At 43.2% G+C, this 22765-nt stretch overlaps 1 protein-coding gene across 8 annotated transcripts in view; it reads left to right on the forward strand.

Annotated features, from left to right (window-relative positions):
• vps13a (vacuolar protein sorting 13 homolog A) overlaps positions 1-22765 on the forward strand; it is a 60246-nt gene that overhangs the window by 26081 nt on the left and 11400 nt on the right. For 6 of the 8 annotated variants that reach the window (XR_002955469.2, XM_024439348.2, XM_024439350.2 and 3 more), the window contains exons 43-61: positions 1475-1736; positions 5293-5453; positions 5733-5836; positions 5933-6227; positions 6363-6797; positions 6958-7062; positions 7244-7390; positions 7582-7713; positions 7858-7991; positions 8535-8612; positions 9626-9752; positions 10455-10684; positions 10915-11068; positions 11224-11370; positions 11561-11642; positions 12132-12201; positions 12386-12500; positions 20127-20240; positions 20692-20837. Coding sequence is in view for 7 of the 8 variants with exons in the window: in XM_024439348.2 (XP_024295116.1) it covers positions 1475-1736; positions 5293-5453; positions 5733-5836; positions 5933-6227; positions 6363-6797; positions 6958-7062; positions 7244-7390; positions 7582-7713; positions 7858-7991; positions 8535-8612; positions 9626-9752; positions 10455-10684; positions 10915-11068; positions 11224-11370; positions 11561-11642; positions 12132-12201; positions 12386-12500; positions 20127-20240; positions 20692-20837 (3038 nt within the window). In the remaining variant the exon portion in view is untranslated. The remainder of the gene's footprint in view (positions 1-1474; positions 1737-5292; positions 5454-5732; positions 5837-5932; positions 6228-6362; positions 6798-6957; positions 7063-7243; positions 7391-7581; positions 7714-7857; positions 7992-8534; positions 8613-9625; positions 9753-10454; positions 10685-10914; positions 11069-11223; positions 11371-11560; positions 11643-12131; positions 12202-12385; positions 12501-20126; positions 20241-20691; positions 20838-22765) is intronic. The other 2 variants (XM_024439347.2, XM_042330639.1) reach the window with 1 other exon arrangement.

The raw sequence follows: 22765 nt of genomic DNA on the forward strand, positions 1-22765 counted from the left end.
ACTTTGTTGAAGCACCTTTGGCAGCGATTACAGCCTCGAGTCTTGGGTATGATGCAAAAGCTTGGCATGCCTGTATTTGGGGATTTCTCCCATTCTTCTCTGCAGATCATCTCATGCTCTGTCAGGTTGGATGGGGTGTGTCGCTGCACAGCAATTTTCAGGTCTCCAGAGATGTTCGATTAGGTTCAAGTCCAGGCTCTGGCTGGGCCACTCAAGGACATTCGGAGACTTGTCCTGAAGAAACTACTACGTTGTCTTAGCTGTGTGCTTATCAGATGAGATGGCGTATCGCTGAAGAATGCTGTGGTAGCCATGCTGGTTCAAGTGTGCCTTGAATACTAAATAAATCACTAACAGTGTAACCAGCAAAGCACCATCACACCACCACCTCAGTGCTTCACGGTGGAAATCACACATGCAGAGATCATCCGTTCACCAACTCTGCGTCTCATAAAGACACGGCGGTTGGAACCAAAAATCGCAAATTTGGACTCATCAGACCATAGGACAGATTACTACAGTCTGATTTCCATTGCTCGTGTTTCTTTGGCCAAGCAAGTCTCTTCTTATTGGTGTCCTTTAGAAGTAGGTTCTTTTCAGCAATTCGACCATGAAGGCCTGATTCACATAGTATTCTCTGAACAGTTGATGTTGAGATGTGTCTGTTACTTGAACTCTGTGAAACATGTCTTAAAGTAATGATGGACTGTCATTTCTCTTTGCTTATTTGAGCAGTTCTTGCCATTATATGGACTTGGTCTTTTACCAAATAGGGATATCTTCTGTATACCACCCCTACCTTGTCAAAAGTGATTTGTTCAAATGCATTAAGAAAGAAATTACACATTAACATTTTAACAAGGCACACCTGTTATTTGAAATGCTTTCCAGGTGACTACCTCATGAAGCTGGTTGAGAGAATGCCATGTGTGCAGAGCTGTCAAGGCATAGGGTGGCAACTTTGAATCTCAAATATAAAATATATATTAATTTGTTTAACACTTTTTTTTTTTTTTGGTTACTACATTATTTCATAGTTTTGATGTCTTCACTATTATTCTACAATGTAGAAAATAGTGAGAATAAAGAAAAACCCTTGAATGAGTAGGTCTGTCCAAACTTTTGACTGGTACTGTATGTAAATAAGCTATTTCTGTTTTTTACATTTGCAAACATTTCTAAAAACCTGTTCGCTTTGCCATTATGGGGTATTGTGCGTAGATTGATGAGGTAAAAAATGTATTTAATACATTTTTGAATGAAGCTGTAACGTAACAAAATGTGGAGAAAAAGGTCTGAATACTTTCCGAATCCACTGAATATGTTCGTCTATTGTCTCGCTGAAAAGGTGGCTACTTTTTATATAAGTGGGTTGTTTTTGAGTCGTGATGGAATAGCTTGCCTTGTGTTGAATTGCGCTCTATAAAATGCCTTTTTTTTTGGGTGGGGGGACTTGTTTGTGTGTGTGTGGCAGGCCTTTGCAGAGGCGGCCAAGCAGGCATCGGATAGTTTCCAGAAGGACGAGGCTCCGTTCGTCGTGAAGAACCGTCTAGGTCTGACTGTGTCGGTGGTGCACAGTGAGCTGTTCAGCCCCCTGGGTCGCGAGGCCACGGCGCGCCGGGTAGAGCTGCAGGACGGAGAGAGCCTCAACATGGACTACCGTCACACCACCACCCACTCAGACCAGTTCTCTGCCATGACTTCGTTGGTGGCCAAGGACTACTACATACAGCCCAGTAAGCAACACAGTTACACCCACTACAGAAGTGCAGACCAGCGTCTGTATTCATTGTACTGCCGGTCTAGTTTTTGCTTTTAACATCCTAATGGACAGGAGGAACCTGATCCTCGATCAGCACTCCTGCTCGGAGACGCTTCATACATACAACGTCAGATATCAAACCCTAGGTCCAAAACCCTGTTAGGGTTCTGACCTAATGCCCAGGTATTAGTTTGGGGGGGGTGTTTAACCTTGGGATGCAAACTAGTCACCTTGTTGGCGAAATTCGACGTTTTGAATCCAAAATAGGTGACCTTTGTGATTCGTGTAGATCCGATGAGAAAGGTTTGGGCGGGGGGGGATTTGGATGACTACTGGCTTTAAGCGAACAAGGTATGCGCGTTTGGAGCAATACTGGCTCTATCCAAGGCTCAGCCAATCATTCACATAACAACAGAATGCAGCACGCGACTGAAGAGAGAAGTTATCGCATCAGCACGCACTCTGGAAAGCCAGAGAAATGTTGAGCAACATTAGCCAACTTAACTGATCAGATAATTGAGTTCATGGTGTGAAAATTAGCTGGCTAATAAAGTCAGACCACACAACATCAGATGAGCCAACGTTAGTAACCTAACCAATTCACTATTGTATTAACTGTTAACGTTATACGACTCCTTGCCGTGCCTCAAGTTATAATGCGTTCATTTCTTACTGGACCCTGGTAGTCTGTGTGAAACATTAACTAGCTAACAAACTGAACTAACAGTAATGTTTTCCCTCTACAGTATGTGGTTCATTTTCAGAATGAGAGAATTACAGTGCCTTGCGAAAGTATTCGGCCCCCTTGAACTTTGCGACCTTTTGCCACATTTCAGGCTTCAAACATAAAGATATAAAACTGTATTTTTTTGTGAAGAATCAACAACAAGTGGGACACAATCATGAAGTGGAACGACATTTATTGGATATTTCAAACTTTTTTAACAAATCAAAAACTGAAAAAATGGGCGTGCAAAATTATTCAGCCCCTTTACTTTCAGTGCAGCAAACTCTCTCCAGAAGTTCAGTGAGGATCTCTGAATGATCCAATGTTGACCTAAATGACTAATGATGATAAATACAATCCACCTGTGTGTAATCAAGTCTCCGTATAAATGCACCTGCACTGTGATAGTCTCAGAGGTCCGTTAAAAGCACAGAGAGCATCATGAAGAACAAGGAACACACCAGGCAGGTCCGAGATACTGCTGTGAAGAAGTTTAAAGCCGGATTTGGATAGAAAAAGATTTCCCAAGCTTTAAACATCCCAAGGAGCACTGTGCAAGCGATAATATTGAAATGGAAGGAGTATCAGACCACTGCAAATCTACCAAGACCTGGCCGTCCCTCTAAACTTTCAGCTCATACAAGGAGAAGACTGATCAGAGATGCAGCCAAGAGGCCCATGATCACTCTGGATGAACTGCAGAGATCTACAGCTGAGGTGGGAGACTCTGTCCATAGGACAACAATCAGTCGTATATTGCACAAATCTGCCCTTTATGGAAGAGTAGCAAGAAGAAAGCCATTTCTTAAAGATATCCATAAAAAGTGTTGTTTAAAGTTTGCCACAAGCCACCTGGGAGACACACCAAACATGTGGAAGAAGGTGCTCTGGTCAGATGAAACCAAAATTGAACTTTTTGGCAACAATGCAAAACGTTATGTTTGGCGTAAAAGCAACACAGCTCATCACCCTGAACACGCCATCCCCACTGTCAAACATGGTGGTGGCAGCATCATGGTTTGGGCCTGCTTTTCTTCAGCAGGGACAGGGAAGATGGTTAAAATTGATGGGAAGATGGATGGAGCCAAATACAGGACCATTCTGGAAGAAAACCTGATGGAGTCTGCAAAAGACCTGAGACTGGGACGGAGATTTGTCTTCCAACAAGACAGTGATCCAAAACATAAAGCAAAATCTACAATGGAATGGTTCAAAAATAAACATATCCAGGTGTTAGAATGGCCAAGTCAAAGTCCAGACCTGAATCCAATCGAGAATCTGTGGAAAGAACTGAAAACTGCTGTTCACAAATGCTCTCCATCCAACCTCACTGAGCTCGAGCTGTTTTGCAAGGAGGAATGGGAAAAAATGTCAGTCTCTCGATGTGCAAAACTGATAGAGACATACCCCAAGCGACTTACACTGTAATCGCAGCAAAGGGTGGCGCTACAAAGTATTAACTTAAGGGGGCTGAATAATTTTGCACGCCCAATTTTTCAGTTTTTGATTTGTTAAAAAAGTTTGAAATATCCAATAAATGTCATTCCACTTCATGATTGTGTCCCACTTGTTGTTGATTCTTCACAAAAAAATACAGTTTTATATCTTTATGTTTGAAGCCTGAAATGTGGCAAAAGGTTGCAAAGTTCAAGGGGGCCGAATACTTTCGCAAGGCACTGTAGGTGAAAAATGAGGCGTTGCTTGTTAAACAAGTGGATTCAGGGATCAAGTATAGCTGGAGCTGGGCCTGGCTTATGCTGGACGACAGTATGGTGAAAGGAACACAACACACTTAACCTTTTTCTCACCTTTTCAATACAGTGGATATAAAGGGTTATGCCAGGTGTACTCTGCCTGAAAGAGATCAATTATGCCAACAAAGTTTATCATGCTCTGCTGGCACATTGTAGAACAGATGTCCACAGCCAGGAAGTGTATAATGTACAGTGTAGCCCAAAGATAATGCTTTTGTTGTGTTGAACTGGACAGTACCACTTTGTGAGTGAGGGGGGATTATTACATTTTTTTACTTAGTGAATGTTATTTTTACACGCATGTAGGCTTGTGCACTTGAACGATGTCTACTATGGTGGCCACTATAATAGAGCAAAAATAGAATGCCCGTTTGTTTCATTCTATTTCTACTTTAAGATGTTTTTTCCCCCTAAGTGCAGTATTTAGGTGTGTGTGTGGTCACAAGCGTTCTATTGTAAAGGCTGTCATGGCTAACTGCAATATTAGTTTTTTTCTCAAGACTTGAGTGTCATTTGCAGTAAAGTCTAGGCAACAAATAACATTGGATTGCTTTCTTTAGGGGTGGTAGGGAGCCTTGTGGTTAGAGCGTTGGGCCAGTAATCAAAATGCTGCTGGATCAAATCCACAAGCTGACAAGGTAACAATCTGTCGTTCTGCCCCTGAGCAAAGCAGTTAACCCACTGTTCCCCGGGCGCCGAAGACGTGGATGTCGATTTTAAGGCAGCCCCCCGCACCTCTCTGATTCAGATGAGTTGGGTCAAATGTGGAAGACACATTTCAGTTGAATGCATTGTTTGACAATTGACATTTTGAACCACTTTTTATTTTACACACAGAGACGGATCATGTAGATCATATTCTTTGTTGTTCAATTAGTTAACCTGCATTTCCACCTAGCAGGGATTTTTTGGCATGTTTCAGTGCAGAAAAAAAAGTGTCACCTTTTTGGGCTACTCAACAGTTTGTATCCCTGGTTAACAAAAGTCAGTACTCATGGCTCGGGTCACTAGTCATTGATCACGCTGTTTTTTTATGTTCATGTCCTCAGCTCCGGTGGGCCACACTTCAACAGGCATGATCCCGTTGATCAAAGTGGGGCGTGGCATGTACAGTGTCGTGCACAAAGACTCTGGGGTCACCCGTTTCCTGGTCTGTCAGATCTACTCTGTGGAGGGAAGCAAGTACATCAAGATCCGCTCTCCCTTCCAGGCAAGTTAGTCCCCCCCCCCCTCCACCTCAAACTCCAACTCACACCAATGAATGCTCACTGTTCTCAGACTGGCTAATGCAGATTTCACCCAAATGTTCATTTTCTCCCACCATTCATCTCAATCCACCCTGCTTGCTTCCCTAGCCCTCTCTGTTCTCTCTCTCTCCCTTTACTTTCTCTAGTCTGTACTTAACTTGAGCCCAGAATGTGTTCAACTATCTGACCAGAGAATGTATTTTCTGCCTGAAGAATGTCTCTTTCTCATGTCTCCCCTACAGATCATAAACCACTTCTCCATCCCATTCAGAGTGATGGAGGGCTCTACCAGTCTGGGGATATCACTGCCTACAGAGGAGTTCTGTGTGCCTCTGGACTCCTACAGGTGACATGCGCACACACACACACACACACACACACACACACACACACACACACACACACACACACACTGACTGTGCTGAACCCCCCTCCCCCGTAGGTCAGAGCTAAGACTGCAGCCGGTAACCGAGGGAGACGATCAGTACGACTGCTCCGAGGGTTTCAGCTATGAGTTGGTGAGCCTGCAGCCCGGTGCACGTGTGCAGCAGACCTGTCATCGCCATGGTGACAGCGCTGGTGTCCTCATGGTCAACATCGTCCCTCTGAAAGACACGGTGACATCACAACACACAGGAATGGCCGGGGAGCACTTTGACGAGCCCTACATCCTGCACCTGTGGCCCTCCGTCCTGCTCCGGAACCTTCTGCCTTACCCCATCACCTATCGCCTACAGGTACACACACATTACCCCATCCCTACGCACCAGCAGAGAAATTGACCTACAGCTCATCTATCATATTTCCTCAGAGCTTCCCCTTCATATGACATGCCTATTATTGATTGGTATTGTGTGTTGATTGGCTGACAGGACAGTGAAGAGCCCGCCCCCATCACCCTGATGGACGGCCACTCGGCCCAGCTGCACACCGCCATCATGGACCAGTCCAGCCTGGAACTCCGCCTCCTCGACTACCTGGGTCAGGATTGGCAGGCCCACTACGGTCTCTGTGGCGACCTGGATGAGATCACCTTCATTGTGTTCAGCTCTCTGCGCGATGAAGAGGAGGTGGTCAGGTTAGGAGAGGGGGGAGAAGGGAAGAGGGCGGAGCTCGATATTGCGGTGCATGTGAAGTACGACGCGGGCCAGACTGAGGTGGCCATCCATTCTCCCTACTGGATGGTGAACAAGACGGGCCGCCTGCTGCAATACAAGGCCGACGACATCCACCGCAAACACGCCATGGACTACGATATGCCTCTGCTCTTCTCCTTCAAGCCACACAACTTTCTGCAGAACAACAAGGTAGTTGGGTGGGGATCAGCTTTGGTCCAAGCTCAAGCCAAGTAGCTGGGCTGCTATTTTGTTTTGGGGGGTTTAAACAAGGAGTGGGCTTTTAAGTGAAAACTCCTAACCCCTGCTGTTTGTCTCCCTGTCATCTGACCCTATTCTCTCTCCGGGTCAGGTGCGGCTGATGATCTCGGACAGCGACCTGTCGGATGATTTCTCCCTGGATACCGTTGGTAGTTATGGTGAAGTGAAGTGCAAAGGGAGGCTTAAAGATTACGTGGTGAGTGAGTGGTGGATCAAGTATACTAAGATTTGATTTGAAACGACACTCCAGCAGAAGAACAGTGTCAGTTGATGCTTCACCTTTCAGATTGGTCAATGAGTGTAATTTGCTGAACCGTTGATAGATAGATGGGTGGATTGATTCATGTTGATTGTGGCTTTCTATGGTTTGATTGAAGATCGGAGTGAAGATCGACGCCAGCAGTTTCAGCCTGACCCGTATCGTAAGCTTTGTGCCATACTACCTGTTAGTGAACAGGACCAAACATGTGATCTGGGTGGGAGAGGAGGGCCAGGACGACTGGACCGAGGCCAGACCACAACAGGTACCACAACTAGAGCTACTTACAAACGCCAGTATCGGTTAATTTCCTGAATTTTGAAATGGGAATAATGGACCCCTACCCTACATACAGTAGCACATCCATGTAGTGAAATGGACACCTCTTTGTCCGTCTCTCCCTCCCTCCCTCTCCTCTCTCTCGCTTTTCTCTCACTTTTTATCTGTGCTTCTCAGGCAGCCATCCCGTTTTGGCCTGAGAGGGACTCCAAGAAGCTCAAAGTCAAAGTAGAAGGCAGTCGGTCAACTCCTCAAACCATGGACTTCACCAAACCGGAAAACTGCCTGCTGCTGCATCTGGACAACACTGTGAGTAGTTTACACACACACACACACTGGCGTGTTTGTAACTACTGTATAAGTTGATGCTTTGTGACGATTTAAATCCACTTCCCACGTTGGGTTCAATAAAGTACTAATACTTCTGTTTTTAATTTGGCTTTACTATTCCAGCTGGGCGGGGTCATTATGGATGTGAACCTATCGGACCACTCGATTATCATCCGTTTCTCTGACTACCACGACGGGGCCGCCCCCTTCCTCATCATCAACCACACCCAGGAGCAGACGGTGGAGTTCTACCAGAGGTAAAGGAGGGGAGGGATGGGGAGGGAGAACGGTAATGGGGCAGTAAGCAGAAATGTGTTTCATTATATAGGTTTTACTATTCTCAAAACAGGCGCAATGCCCTAAAATAAAACCTGTATTTCTCGCATCTTAAATGTGGGATGTCCTTTTAGAAATGTCCATGAGATGGTTGCAATTATTTATGGGGATAGAAGTAAACAATACAAAATTAGTGTTACTCACTGTACTATTCCAAATGTTTTCTGAATGAGACCTGCATGTTATATATATTTGGCAAACTTCCCAGGATGTGCTGCATGTATTTGTTTTGATACAAGGTATTTGTGTTCTTGGCTTTTGTGTTGATGTAGGTTTGTCTGTTTGCATGGATCCATTTCCTTTGGTTTATGACTTGTTGTGACAGACACTGATTTTGTTCCATTTGTTTTTCAATCCATGTTTTTTTGTTACTGACTTTCTTTGTCTGACTTTGTGTTGATGGTTTTGTTTTTGTTTAAGTCTGATTTTTTCCCCCCCCCTCCCCACACCTCTTGGCCGGGCAGATTTCGGAGAGATTCATCAGAATGGGTGGCAGACGAGCTGCTCGGCCTCTCCTTCTCAGTAGAGGAGACCCAGCCCAGGTAGCAGGACCCAGCTCCACGAGGGTTCTTGCTCTCACCCACTCTGACCCTGACACAGAAAGGGTGGACATATTGGGGAACTTCAAATGCCTTCCCTAGCATACAATGACTAATGCAAAAGGCATGGTCCGTAGATCTCTATTTGAACATGCACACATTCAGTGGGGGATGTGGTCTCTGTGTTCCCGTTTCATAGTTGAGCTGTGGTCAGGGTGTGGACAGAGCTGGACCCCCAGGTAACCGAAGGTGTAGGGGAAGAGCTTTTTTTTATCCATTTTGGTGTTTGAGCCGGATCTACTCCTTACATGCCACTCCACAAGGAAATGGATAATGTGCATTTTATAAAAGCTGAAAAATATTGCGTTACAGTGATATTAATGTATGGTTCAACAGACCAAGTCGTCTGATTTGATAGTGACCAAAGTACAGGAAGTGGAGTGATCAAGGAGGAGCTCCGTCTTCAGTGTCATGACCGTTTGCTCTTTGACCTCCCCCTTAATTCCAGGTCTTTGCTTTTATAGTGGGACTTAGTTTTGGCTGCTGCTGTTTGGATGGGTCTCTGCCAATGGGATCTGACCTCTGCTTCTATATGCCTTCCATTTCCCCTCATGCCCCCATTATCATCGCCCCCTCCTCCAACAGTCCTGCCAATCATTCTTCATCCTCCTCTTTCCTTGTGTCTTCTGCAATTAATGATGATTTGAATCATTCTTTCTCTTTGATCGGAAGGGGGGTGTTGTTTCCGTTTGTTGGAGGAAGAACGACAACATGATCAAATTGGATAGTAGCCTCGACATCTCCACTAATGGGATTTCTTCTCTCCATTGTGTTGATTTGCAAATAGGCTCTTGGGTTTCTTTCCATAGTGCCTGGGCTGTGTAACGTGGCTACGTTCTCATGACCGCGGCTTTTTTTTCTGACCATCATCTATCTTCCTCTTGGTGGGGTTCTCGTGGTCTTGTGTGTGTGCTTTCTAACGCTGTGTGTGTGTGTGTGTGTGTGTGTGAGAGTAGTAGTCAGAAGGAGAAGGACAAGCTAAGCCCCGGGAAGGCAATGTACTACACCTGGGCTGAGCCCACTGGATCGCGCTCTCTGGCCTGGCAGTGTGGCAGCTACAGCGGCGAGCTGAGGAGTGAAGAGGTACCGTACCACAGCGTTCTATTTACTCCCCTTTTGCTCTTAACGGTGGTGGAATGTTACATTCTCCAACATTTAGATTGATACTACGTTTAAGTCTGATTTTTATACCAGTGTTTCTTATTAGTTTGACACACTTGTATCAAGTACTTTAGACCGATATGACACACAGGTGTCAGACTTAACCACAGATTAGGATCTTCTGCTTAGTGTTTTTTTTAACAGCTGCTTAATATGGCTTAGCTCATCATTATACACAAAGCTTTAATCAGACTTTTTTTAAATTAAGGCTCCAATCCTCAATAGGATTAGTGTAGGGATTAGCGAAGTCTGACAAAGTTAAGTGTTACTGAATTTTCTTCCTCCTTTTTATACTGGCTTGATGACCTGAGCAGTTTTACAAGGGAAGCAACATATGGTGATACCCAGTTAAAATATTAGAAGATTGGGTGCTTTGGCATGTCGGCCACAGTGGTGAGACAAAATGCAAACCATAGTATAACCAGAGATGTGTATATATTGTTGAAATCAAATCAACTGTCAAATGATAGCAACTGTTGTTGCCTGGACTCATTAGTTTCCTGAAATCTCAATTAAAAGCTGATATGGTATATCATTTTGGTGCTGTGGCTACAAAGCAAAAGAGCAACTTAAAAGTGAAACGCGCATTACTTCCCATCTGATGGGCACTTGATCCGTGTGTAGGACCTGCGGTTGGACGTGAACGAGGAGGGTATGCTGTACCTCATCTCGTTCTACGAGGGCCTCCAGCGGGTGGCGCTGTTCACCGAGGACAGACGCATATACAAGCTGCTGTGTGAGAGTGAGAAGGCCGAGCTGGCCGAACAGGAGATAATCCTCTCCCTGCAAGACGTGGGCGTCTCCCTGGTCAACAACAGCAGCCGCCAGGAGGTGTCCTTCATCGGTATTACCAGGTGTGTGTGTGTGTGTGTGTGTGTGTGTGTGTGTGTGTGTGTGTGTGTGTGTGTGCGTGCACACACAAAACATGTGTAACCACACACACACATACATACAAACACCGTATATACACTCAATGGTATGGTTGTGCTACAGTTGACTACTTTGAGTGGGAACATGCTTTTTCAAATTCAGTGCAGCATGTTCAGTGTGCTTTCCTCGTGTGTGTGTGTGTGTGTGTGTGTAGTTCAGACGTGGTGTGGGAGTCCAAGCCAAAGAAGAAGTCTCGCTGGAAACCCCTGAGTGGAAAAGATGCCGAGCTGCTGGAGACCCACTTCAAAGAGTACACAGAGAGTGGACCAGTGGACAACGCCATCTTAGACCTGGAGAACAACTTCCAGGTCAGGCAGAAACTGGCTATGCCTCTGTCTGGTACCATGTATACCATACCAACCCTTGAAAGCTTTAGAAATTCTAGAGGTAGACGTTGTTCCTAGTTTTGCACAGCTCCAGTAGAACTGTTGTGTGTGTGTCCTAAGTCTAACTGTGTTATCAGGTGTCTTTGACCCATAATGGGCAAGACATGAGGATGATGCAGCCATATGACGCTCCAATCAGGAGGAGCTTCCTGCCAGGTGTGAAGGTGGAGTACAGCGTATCGGCCCGCCAGAGTGCCTACCGTGTCCAGATCAACCGCATACAGGTGGGTCCCCAGAGAGTTGGAAAGTGTGCATTCTATCCAACTCTACAGTGGGTCCCTACCCGACCACCAACCATACGATAGAGTTTTTACATTGACTGTTTGTTCATGTTACCAACCGTTCAATTAAAATGATTTCATGCTGACATGGTTGGAGGGAATTTTTTTTTTTTGTGCTTTTGTTTTTCCACAGATCCAGAATCAGCTACCTGGAGCAATCTTCCCATATGTCTTCTACCCTATAAAACTACCAAAGTCTGTCACCATGGACTCAGGTCAGTCCCAAGCTCTGTCCAAGTCTCTCTGTGTTGTGGATTTACACTTTAAAATTGACACCCTTGATAAAGAAAAGATCCCTCCCAATGTGTTCTCCAATCTCATAAAACATTTTAGAAAAAGGCTCGAGTTCTATTACCCTCGCAAGGTGAGGTTTTGAGAACAGGCTGTCAATCATTTTGACCCGTCTTTTTTGTTTTTCTTGTTTTGTATTACTTGTTAAACAAAACCTCTTCTCTGAGCAATTGTATTAGTATAAAATAATATAATTTTTCAAATGTTGGAGCATACAATACATGCTCATTATTTCAGTTATTTTAGTCATTTTTGCTCATCTGTATCAAGGGTGTCTAATTTTGGACCCCACTGTAACAAGCTAAATAGACAAAAGGAGCGATTGGGGACGCCTCCATAGGCATTGTTAGACTGGAGTACTCTGGATAAACACATCGTGATGTTTTTTTTTTCTGCTCCTCTCTCTCCTGCAGAGCCCAAACCTCTGACCGACATCAGCATTGTTACCAGGGCAGCAGGGCACTCTGATATCTCACGCATCAAGTGAGTCCATCGCTATAGTTCATGTTCTTTCCATCTCTCTCTCTCTCTCTCTCACTCACTCACTCACTCACTCACTCACTCACTCACTCACTCACTCACTCACTCACTCACTCACTCACTCACTCACTCACTCACTCACTCACTCACTCACATACCAACATCCCTTTCTTGGCATGTTGACTAGGTATTTCAAGGTGCTAATCCAGGAGATGGATCTGAAGTTGGACCTGGGCTTCCTTTATGCCATCTTGGACCTGTTCACTCCGGAGAACGCCAGCGTGATGACGTCAGAGCAGCAGGTTTTTATTTGTAATATTCTTTATTTATGCCGGAAAAACCCATTGAGAGAAAGGTCTCATTCTCAAGGGTGCCCTGATCACAGTAATGCAACAATCCAATACAATGTCAAATAAAACAGCACAACACAATTTAAGAAAAATGGTTACATTTCTCAGCTACTAAGTCCTCAATTAACATTTTTTTATATTATTTATATTGCTCGAGCAGTTTTGTAAATTGTTCCAGTAGTGAGGTGCATTAAAACTAAAAGCGGAATTACCTCATTTGGTGGAGACCCGAGGAACCTTTAAGAGTTAACTAACCCTGTGAACGGGTTTGGTAACTCGTGTTTTTATACTTCAACAGCAAAGTTAGGGAAGTCAGAAGCTTGTTTAGTAGAGCTTTGTAAAAAATGAATCTGTGATTAGGGCTGTCCCCGACCCCAAAAAATCAAAAGTCGTCTGTTCTTTCTACCAATCGATTGCTCAAAATGTTTAAACTTGTAAAATGTTTAAACTTTTCCATTTAAAGACACCCAATGTGTTTTAATAAAATCAACTATATGCATTGAGCTTGTCTGATGCTTTAAGCTTACTTTGTTTTTGCTGGAAGAGGTGCCAGATCTAGATAACCAGAAGAAGGAAAAACTTAACCTGACCCAACTATTTATTCTCCTCCCGTTCCAGCTGGCTTTCGTAGATTCTGCCATTACTCCCCTGAAGTTTCCGATAATAGGCCACATGAGTCGTCGGCAACCTTTTCTCATCTGGAGTGCCAATTTATCTGACCACTTCTACCGATCTTCATATCTCATTGTCATGTGGTTAATCAAATTCTATCCAAGTCTAAATGAAAATCATATGAACCTAAAAAGTAACTTCTATTGCCAACTATGTAAAAATAGCCTACATAAAGCCAACCAATAAAAACATTGCAGCCTGCAGGTAGAAAATATCCTCATTTTAAAAAGAAATATCCAATAAATCACATTGGCTACACATGGCCTGTCTGCAACAAACTTGAAACATTGTATTAACTTGGGTCTAGCCTGAAGCTTGTGCTAGGGAACTTACAACATTGTATCAAATATTTTGGGCCCTCAGAGTTTCCTGTGCCTGTGAGCTCGGGACAGACACAGCTGTAAGCTATTTGTGCAAGGTGTAAGAAGCAGTGCTTGACTTGGGCAGGAGCTCACCTGAGCTGAGTACCTGCACCTCAAATGTTCTACTGCTTGAGCTCCTGTTCCTCTTATAGAATATTAGCTCAAAGGTATTGTTGAGCTCCTGCACCTAAATATCAACAGTACCGACACCCAAAATGAGTACCGGAACCTATTTCAGTCCAAGTCAAACACTGTTAAGAAGCCTATTCTGTGACGTTAATGCGGGGTCAGAGCATGACATTTTTCCCTTTCACGCTGAGTGATTATCGAAAGGGAGAGCGCTGGAAATATTTTTCAAATGCATTGAGGAACTATTGTAATTCTCAATGCATGTAAAAAGAGACTTCGTTTTTCTGCTGTTTGAGGTGAAAACATTACTTTGAGAAGCTCCACAGGTCATTAAGTGGTGGGGCGTTAAGCCAATCAGAAATACTATCAGATCCCCAAATGGGCACATCATAAATTATTATACTTGCGAGCAGGCCAGGTAGCCTATAGGCCCACTTCTGTGTGTGCTCATCCTTACTCAACATTGTCAGGAGAGCTCCAAACAAAAGACAATGACTATATTGACGTAACTCATAAATGGAATTAAATCATCCTAAACTTGTTTCTCACAAGTGTAGCATAGATTGTTTGCAGAGTGCACAATGTGTCCACTCTGACAATGAAAACAGGAAGACTGGAATAATAGTATTGAATGCATTAAAAGAAAGTATCGTAACCAAATATTATAGATTAGAAATTATATGAATAAATGGTGAATGTACTGCTGGTGATACAGTGCATTCGGAAGCTATTCAGACCCCTTGACTTTTTACACATTTTATGTTATTGCCTTGTTCTAAAATGTATTTTTTAAAAACATCATCAATCTACTCACAAGACCCCATGATGACAAAGCAAAAACTGTTTCTTTTTAGAAATGTTTGCTAATTTATAAAAAATAAACATTTATTTTCATAAGTATTCAGACCCTTTTTGCTATGAGACTCAATTGAGCTCAGGTATATCCCTGTTTACATTTATCATCCTTTAGATGTTTCCATAACTTTGAGGCCACCCTTTGTAAATTCTATTGATTTTGACATGATTTGGAAAGGCACACACCTGTCTATAAAAGGTCACACCGTTGACAGTGCAAAGATCAAAGCCACGAGGTCAAATGAATTGTCCGTAGAGCTACGAGACAGGATTGTGTATAGGCACAGATCTGGGGAAGAGCACCAAAACATTTCTGCAGCATTGAAGGTTTCCAAGAACACAGTGGCCTCCATTATTCTTAAATGAAAGAAGATTGGAACCACCAAGACTCTTCCTTGAGCTGACCGCCCGGCCAAACTGAGCAATCAGGGGAGAAGGGCCTTGGTCAGGGAAGTGACCAAGTACCAGATGGTCACTTTGATAGAGCTCCAGAGTTCCTCTGAGAAGATGGGAGAACCTTCCAGAAGGTCAACCATCTCTGCAGCACTCCATCAATCAGGCCTTTATGGTAGAATGGCCAGACAGAAGCCACTCCTCAGTAAAAGGCACGACAGTCCGCTTGGAAGTTTGCCAAAAAAGCACCTAAACGACTCAGACCATTTTTAAAAATAGATTTTTTATTTATTTAACCTTTATTTAACTAGGCAAGTCAGTTAAGAACAAATTCTTATTTACAATGACGCCTACCAGAAGGCGGGGACGGGGGCTGGGATTAAAATATATAAATATAGGACAAAACACGCATCACAACAAGAGAGAACACAACATTACATAAAGAGAGCCCTAAGACCGCATAGCATGGTAGCGACAACACAGCATGGTAGCAACACAACATGGTAGCAACACAACATGGAAGCAGCACAAAACATGGTACAAACGTTATTGGGCACAGTCAACAGCACAAAGGTCAAGAAGGTAGAGACAACAATACATCACACAAAGCAGCCACAACTGTCTTTGAATGAAGAGATTGAGATAAAACTGTCCAGTTTGAGTGTTTGTTGCAGCTCGTTCCAGTCACTAGCTGCAGCGAACTGAAAAGAAGAGCGACCCAGGGATGTGTGCTTTGGGGACCTTTAACAGAATGTGACTGGCAGAATGGGTGTTGAATGTGGAGGATGAGGGCTGCAGTAGATACAGTGCCTTGCGAAAGTATTCGGCCCCCTTGAACTTTGCGACCTTTTGCCACATTTCAGGCTTCAAACATAAAGATATAAAACTGTATTTTTTTGTGAAGAATCAACAACAAGTGGGACACAATCATGAAGTGGAACGACATTTATTGGATATTTCAAACTTTTTTAACAAATCAAAAACTGAAAAATTGGGCGTGCAAAATTATTCAGCCCCTTTACTTTCAGTGCAGCAAACTCTCTCCAGAAGTTCAATGAGGATCTCTGAATGATCCAATGTTGACCTAAATGACTAATGATGATAAATACAATCCACCTGTGTGTAATCAAGTCTCCGTATAAATGAACCTGCACTGTGATAGTCTCAGAGGTCTGTTAAAAGCGCAGAGAGCATCATGAAGAACAAGGAACACACCAGGCAGGTCCGAGATACTGTTGTGAAGAGGTTTAAAGCCGGATTTGGATACAAAAAGATTTCCCAAGCTTTAAACATCCCAAGGAGCACTGTGCAAGCGATAATATTGAAATGGAAGGAGTATCAGACCACTGCAAATCTACCAAGACCTGGCCGTCCCTCTAAACTTTCAGCTCATACAAGGAGAATACTGATCAGAGATGCAGCCAAGAGGCCCATGATCACTCTGGATGAACTGCAGAGATCTACAGCTGAGGTGGGAGACTCTGTCCATAGGACAACAATCAGTCGTATATTGCACAAATCTGCCCTTTATGGAAGAGTGGCAAGAAGAAAGCCATTTCTTAAAGATATCCATAAAAAGTGTTGTTTAAAGTTTGCCACAAGCCACCTGGGAGACACACCAAACATGTGGAAGAAGGTGCTCTGGTCAGATGAAACCAAAATTGAACTTTTTGGCAACAATGCAAAATGTTATGTTTGGCGTAAAAGCAACACAGCTCATCACCCTGAACACGCCATCCCCACTGTCAAACATGGTGGTGGCAGCATCATGGTTTGGGCCTGCTTTTCTTCAGCAGGGACAGGGAAGATGGTTAAAATTGATGGGAAGATGGATGGAGTCAAATACAGGACCATTCTAGAAGAAAACCTGATGGAGTCTGCAAAAGACCTGAGACTGGGACGGAGATTTGTCTTCCAACAAGACAATGATCCAAAACATAAAGCAAAATCTACAATGGAATGGTTCAAAAATAAACATATCCAGGTGTTAGAATGGCCAAGTCAAAGTCCAGACCTGAATCCAATCGAGAATCTGTGGAAAGAACTGAAAACTGCTGTTCACAAATGCTCTCCATCCAACCTCACTGAGCTCGAGCTGTTTTGCAAGGAGGAATGGGAAAAAATGTCAGTCTCTCGATGTGCAAAACTGATAGCGACATACCCCAAGCGACTTACAGCTGTAATCGCAGCAAAAGGTGGCGCTACAAAGTATTAACTTAAGGGGGCTGAATAATTTTGCACGCCCAATTTTTCCGTTTTTGATTTGTTAAAAAAGTTTGAAATATCCAATAAATGTCGTTCCACTTCATGATTGTGTCCCACTTGTTGTTGATTCTTCACAAAAAAATACAGTTTTATATCTTTATGTTTGAAGCCTGAAATGTGGCAAAAGGTCGCAAAGTTCAAGGGGGCCGAATACTTTCGCAAGGCACTGTATCTCAGATAGGGGGGAGTGAGGCCTAAGTGGGTTTTATAAATGCGTATCAACCAGTGGGTCTTGTGACAGATATACAGAGAGGACCAGTTTACAGAGGAGTAAAGAATGCAGTGATGTGCCCTATAAGGAGCGTTGGTGGCAAATCTGATGGCCAAATGGTAAAGCACATCTAGCCGCTCGAGAGCACCCTTACCTGCTGATCTATAAATGATGTCTCCGTGATCTAGCATGGGTAGGATGGTCATCTGAATCAGGGTTGTTTTGGCAACTGGGGTGAAAAGATGAGCGATTACGATAGAGGAAATCAAGTTTAGATTTAACCTAAGCCTACAGATTTGATATGTGCTGAGAGAAGAACAGTGTACCATCTAGCCATACTCCCAAGTACTTGTATGAGGTGACTACCTCAAGCTCTTAACCCTCAGAGGTAGTAATCACACCTGTGGGGGAAGAGGCATTCTTCTTACCAAACCACATGACCTTTGTTTTGGAGGTGTTCAAAAAAAGGTTAAGGGTAAAGAAAGCTTGTTGAACACTAAGAAAGCTTTGTTGTAGAGCATTTAACACAAAATCCGGGGAGGGGCCAGCGGAATATAAGACGAACTGCATATAAATGGATGAGAGAGCTTCCTACTGCCTGAGCTATTGTTGATGTAAATTGAGAAGAGCATGGGGCCTAGGATTGAGCCTTGGTTTACTCCCTTGGTGACAGGCAGTGGCTGAGACAGCAGATTTTCTGACTTTATACACTGTACTTTTTGAGCTAGGTAGCAAACCAGGCCAAAGACACCTCAGAGACTGGAATGGAATGGTCTGCTGTATCAAAATCTTTGTCCAAGTCAATAAAAATAGCAGCACGATATTGCTTAGAATCAAGGGCAATGGTGACATCATTGAGGACCTTTTTAAGGTTGCAGTGACACATCCATAACTTGAGCAGAAACCAGAATGCATACCCAAGAGAATAGACATCAAGAAAGCCAGTCAGTTGAGACAAAATATTCTCTGGTCTGATGAAACCAAGATTGAACTATTTAGGCTGAGTGCCAAGTGTCATGTCTGGGGGAAACCTGGCACCATCCCTACTGTGAATCACTCTGGTGGCTGCATCATGCTGTGGGGGTGTTTTTCAAAGGCAGGGACTGGAAGACTAGTCAGGATTGATGGAGTAAAGCACAGAGAGATCCTTGATGAAAACCTGCTCCGGACCTCAGACTGGGACGAAGGTTCAGCTTCCAACAGGACAACGACCCTAAGCACGCAGCCAAGACAACGCAGGAGTGGCTTCGGGACATGTCTCTGAATGTCCTTTAGTAGCCCAGCCAGAGCCCAGACTTGAACCCGATCAAACATCTCTGAAGAGACCTGGAAATAGCTGTGCAGCGACACTCCCCATCCAACCTGACAGCACTTGAGATCTGCAGAGAAGAATTTGAGAAATACAGGTGTGCCAAGCTTGTAGCATCCTACGCAAGAAGACTCGAGGCTGTAATCGCTGCCAAATGTGCTTAAACAAAGTACTGAGTAAAGGGTCTGAGTACTTATGTAAAATGTGATATTTCAGTAAAAAATGTATTTACATTTGCATAATTTTCTAAACCTGATTTTGCTTTGACATTACGAGGTCTTCGTTTGTAGATTGATGAGTGTAAAAATGTAAAGTGCAGTGCAGAACTGTTGTCAAGTGAGTTTGTGTTGATACTGGACGTACCGCCCCCACCTACCGTCAACCAATCCTGTCAATGCGGAGCTACACAGAGCCCTCCGCATTGTTACAGAATTTGGGAGGTGCATAGTGATGTGGTACGGAGCTCAATTTGGCCTCTGGAGGCTCTGCAGTTGCGTCAAACCCTCCATTTGGAGCTTCTGACCATATTTTCGAATGAAGCAATAATTGGATTTTAGTCTCGGCCTCCGCAATGGATTAGTTCACTGAGATGGGCGCAAATATATTTGTTACTGCTCGACTAAAACAATCTCGGTCGACCAACAGCCTAACAACCAAACAATCGATCAGTCGACTAATTGGGGTCAGCCCTACCTGTGATGAAAGTAATGGCACTATGGTAGATGCTATATGAAGGTTTAAGGGTGGCTGCTGCATTCTGGTAAATGGTGTCACCGTAGTCAACAACTGTCAGAAAAGTCGACTGTACAATCTGCTTTTTGCTGTTTAGGGATTATCTAGATCTATTTCTAAAAAAGAAGCCCACATTAAATCTTAGCATTTTTTCATCATATTTTTTTGTTAAATCCTTGTCAATCCAAATGCCCAGATAATTATTGGCGGGAACCCGATCGATGGGAGAACCGTTCAATGAATAAATATGTAGTCCATCTGAAACATTTTTGTGAGAATTAGAGAACAATATATATATTTAGTCTTACCCACATTAAGTACATGTTTTATTTTATTTTTATATATTTTTTTAAATTTTACCTTTTATTTTACTAGGCAAGTCAGTTAAGAACAAATTCTTATTTTCAATGACGGCCTAGGAACAGTGGGTTAACAGTGGGTTAACCCAATTCAGGTCACCTTTTGAATGAGAATTTGATGGTCAACAGTTGATGGTCAGCAGTGTCTAAGGCCTTGGAAAAGTCTATAAATAAGGCAGCAGTTCGTAACGAACCAGAAAGCTAAATTGAACTAGCATGTGCAAAGAGCCTATCAAGACTCCATTGTATCTCTCTCTCTCTCTCTCCTCTGTCGCTGTGTGTGGTGTTCAGGTAGAGTTGTTTGAGAAGGACATAGAGTATCTGAAGACGGAGCTCAACGACGTCTCGGCCACTGACACATCCCCTATCAGTCTCTATGAGTACTTCCACATCTCTCCTATCAAGGTAAGCTTTGGTGTCACCACAGTGCGTTCACTGTGTATTTTATTTAAGCAATAAGGCACGAGGGAGGTGTGGTAGATGGCCAATATACCACGGCTAAGGGCTGTTTTTATGCACGTCATATCGAGGAGTGCCTGGTATATTGGCCATATATCGCAAACTCCCAAGGTGCCTTATTGCTATTAAAAACTGGTTACCAATGTTTTGTCATACCCGTGGTATACGGTCTGATATACCACGTCTGTTAGCCTAGCCAATCAGCGTTAGGACACCATGGCCAGACCATGACTAAAGGGCCTAGAGATTGTAACGAAGTGTTATTGACCAGGTATGTACCATAGTAAGGGCTTCTGACCAGTAGAAACGCATGCGCTTGGACATTTTCCTGGTCACATCATCAGGTCAGGAAAACTGCCCTAGGTCTATCTATCTATGAGACATGTTTGTTTGGCAGCTGCACCTCAGTTTCTCTCTGAGTTCTGGAGGAGAGGATGGTAACAAGGAGAAGCGGGAGACCGAGATCATCCCTGTCCAGTCCCTCAATCTGCTGCTGAAAAGCATCGGAGCAACCCTCACTGACGTGCAGGATGTCGTCTTCAAGTATGTACAAATACAATTTTATTTAACATTTTAATTTATTAGCGAGTCATACTGAGACCAAGCAGATGAGACCTGAATTACAGAAAATACACACATCAATATAAATACGAAATGCAAGCAGAAAGAACAACAGTCATAAAAAACAAACATATTCGTCAGTAATAAGGTCCTCAATCAGTTTTCTGAGTTACACTAGAGGCACCAGAACATCACATTTAAGAACATTTTGAAGATTGTTTCACAGATAAGGAGCAAGAATGATGATGTACCTGATGTACCTAACTCAGTAGAGACCAAAGGAGTTTCCAGAGTTAATCGTCCCTGACACCGGGTGTGGTAACTCCCGTTTAGTAGTAAAGATGTTAGGTACAGTGGGACTTTTTGTAAAAGGGCTTTATAAATGATAACATGGCAATGTATCAACCTACTGTACGTCACGTCAAAACGATAAGAGAGCCAGAATTGGCGCCCGTAATAAAGCGCAGTTGCGCTATGATAAACTGCATCTAACTGCTTTAATGAAGTGCGTTCATATAGATGATGTCGCCATAATCTAGGACCGATAGGAACGTTGACTGAATAATCTGCTCTTTAATATTTAGCGAGAGGCAGGGTTTATTTCTATAGAAGCCCATTTTTATTCTCAGCTTCTTAACTCATCAATTTTATTTTTAAAAGACCGCTTTTCATCTATCCAGATGCTCAGATATTTGTAATAAGGGACATGAATATTACAGAGCCTTTCTGTAAATCCACTAAAGTTTCATCAACTGTCTTCTGACTGGGATTAGGGTGTGGAAACAGTCACATTGTACAGCGCCATATTTTCCAAACAGAGTGGCGCAGCAGTCTAAAACACTGCATCGCAGTGCAAACAACGTTGCTACAGATGCTTGTACCCGTGCTGGCCGCGACCGGGAGACCCATGAGGCGACGGTGGGCTTTTGGTTTCTCCCCCTCTAAAAACATAAATAATTCTAAATAACAAACCGGCTTTATTTACAAATTAGTAAATGTCTCACCCCGTGTTCAAGAATGTCCTTTTTCTCACTCACTTTAGGTTATTTGAAAACTAAATCATCTCCAAAATATTGTTATTTAAACAAAGCGATTATTATTAATTAATTTAGGATTATAGAAAAGCTAGAGGTCGACTGATTAATTAGGGCTGATTTTCAAGTTTTCGTAACAATCGGTAATTGGCATTTTTGGACGCCGATTACATTGCATTCCACAAGGAAACTGCGTGGCAGGCTGACCACCTGTTACGTGAGTGCAGCAAGGGGAGCCAAGGTTAGTTGCTAGCTAGCATTAAACTTTTCTTATAAAAAACAATCAATCTTCACATAATCACTAGTTAACTACACATGGTTGATGATATTACTAGGTTAACTATGTACGAATGTACCTAACCATAAACATCACTGCCTTTCTTAAAATCAATACACAGAAGTATTTTTTTTAAACCTGCATATTTTGTTAAAAGAAATTCATGTTAGCAGGCAATATTAACTAGGGAAATTGTGTCACTTCTCTTGCATTCATTGCACGCAGAGTCAGGGTGTATGCAACAGTTTGGGCCGCCTGGCTCGTTGCGAACTAATTTGACAGAATTTTAAATAATTATGATGTAACATTGAAGGTTGTGCAATGTTACAGCAATATTTAGACTTAGGGTTGCCGCCCGTTAGATAAAATACGTAACAGTTCCCAACCGGAGAATTCCTATGTCTGTAGAAAAGCAATGGAACGAGAGCTAACTCTCACTCTGCCGGACACCTGGTTTAATCAGCTCTCATTCACCCCCCACTTCACAGTAGAAGCCTCAAACAAAGTTCTAAAGACTGTTGACATCTAGTGGAAGCCTTAGGAAGTGCAATATGACCCCATTTACAATGTGTATTGGAATGGCAAAGAGTTGAAAAACT

This window comes from Oncorhynchus tshawytscha, linkage group LG12 (genome assembly GCF_018296145.1).
Source record: "Oncorhynchus tshawytscha isolate Ot180627B linkage group LG12, Otsh_v2.0, whole genome shotgun sequence".
Classification (NCBI taxonomy): domain Eukaryota; kingdom Metazoa; phylum Chordata; class Actinopteri; order Salmoniformes; family Salmonidae; genus Oncorhynchus; species Oncorhynchus tshawytscha.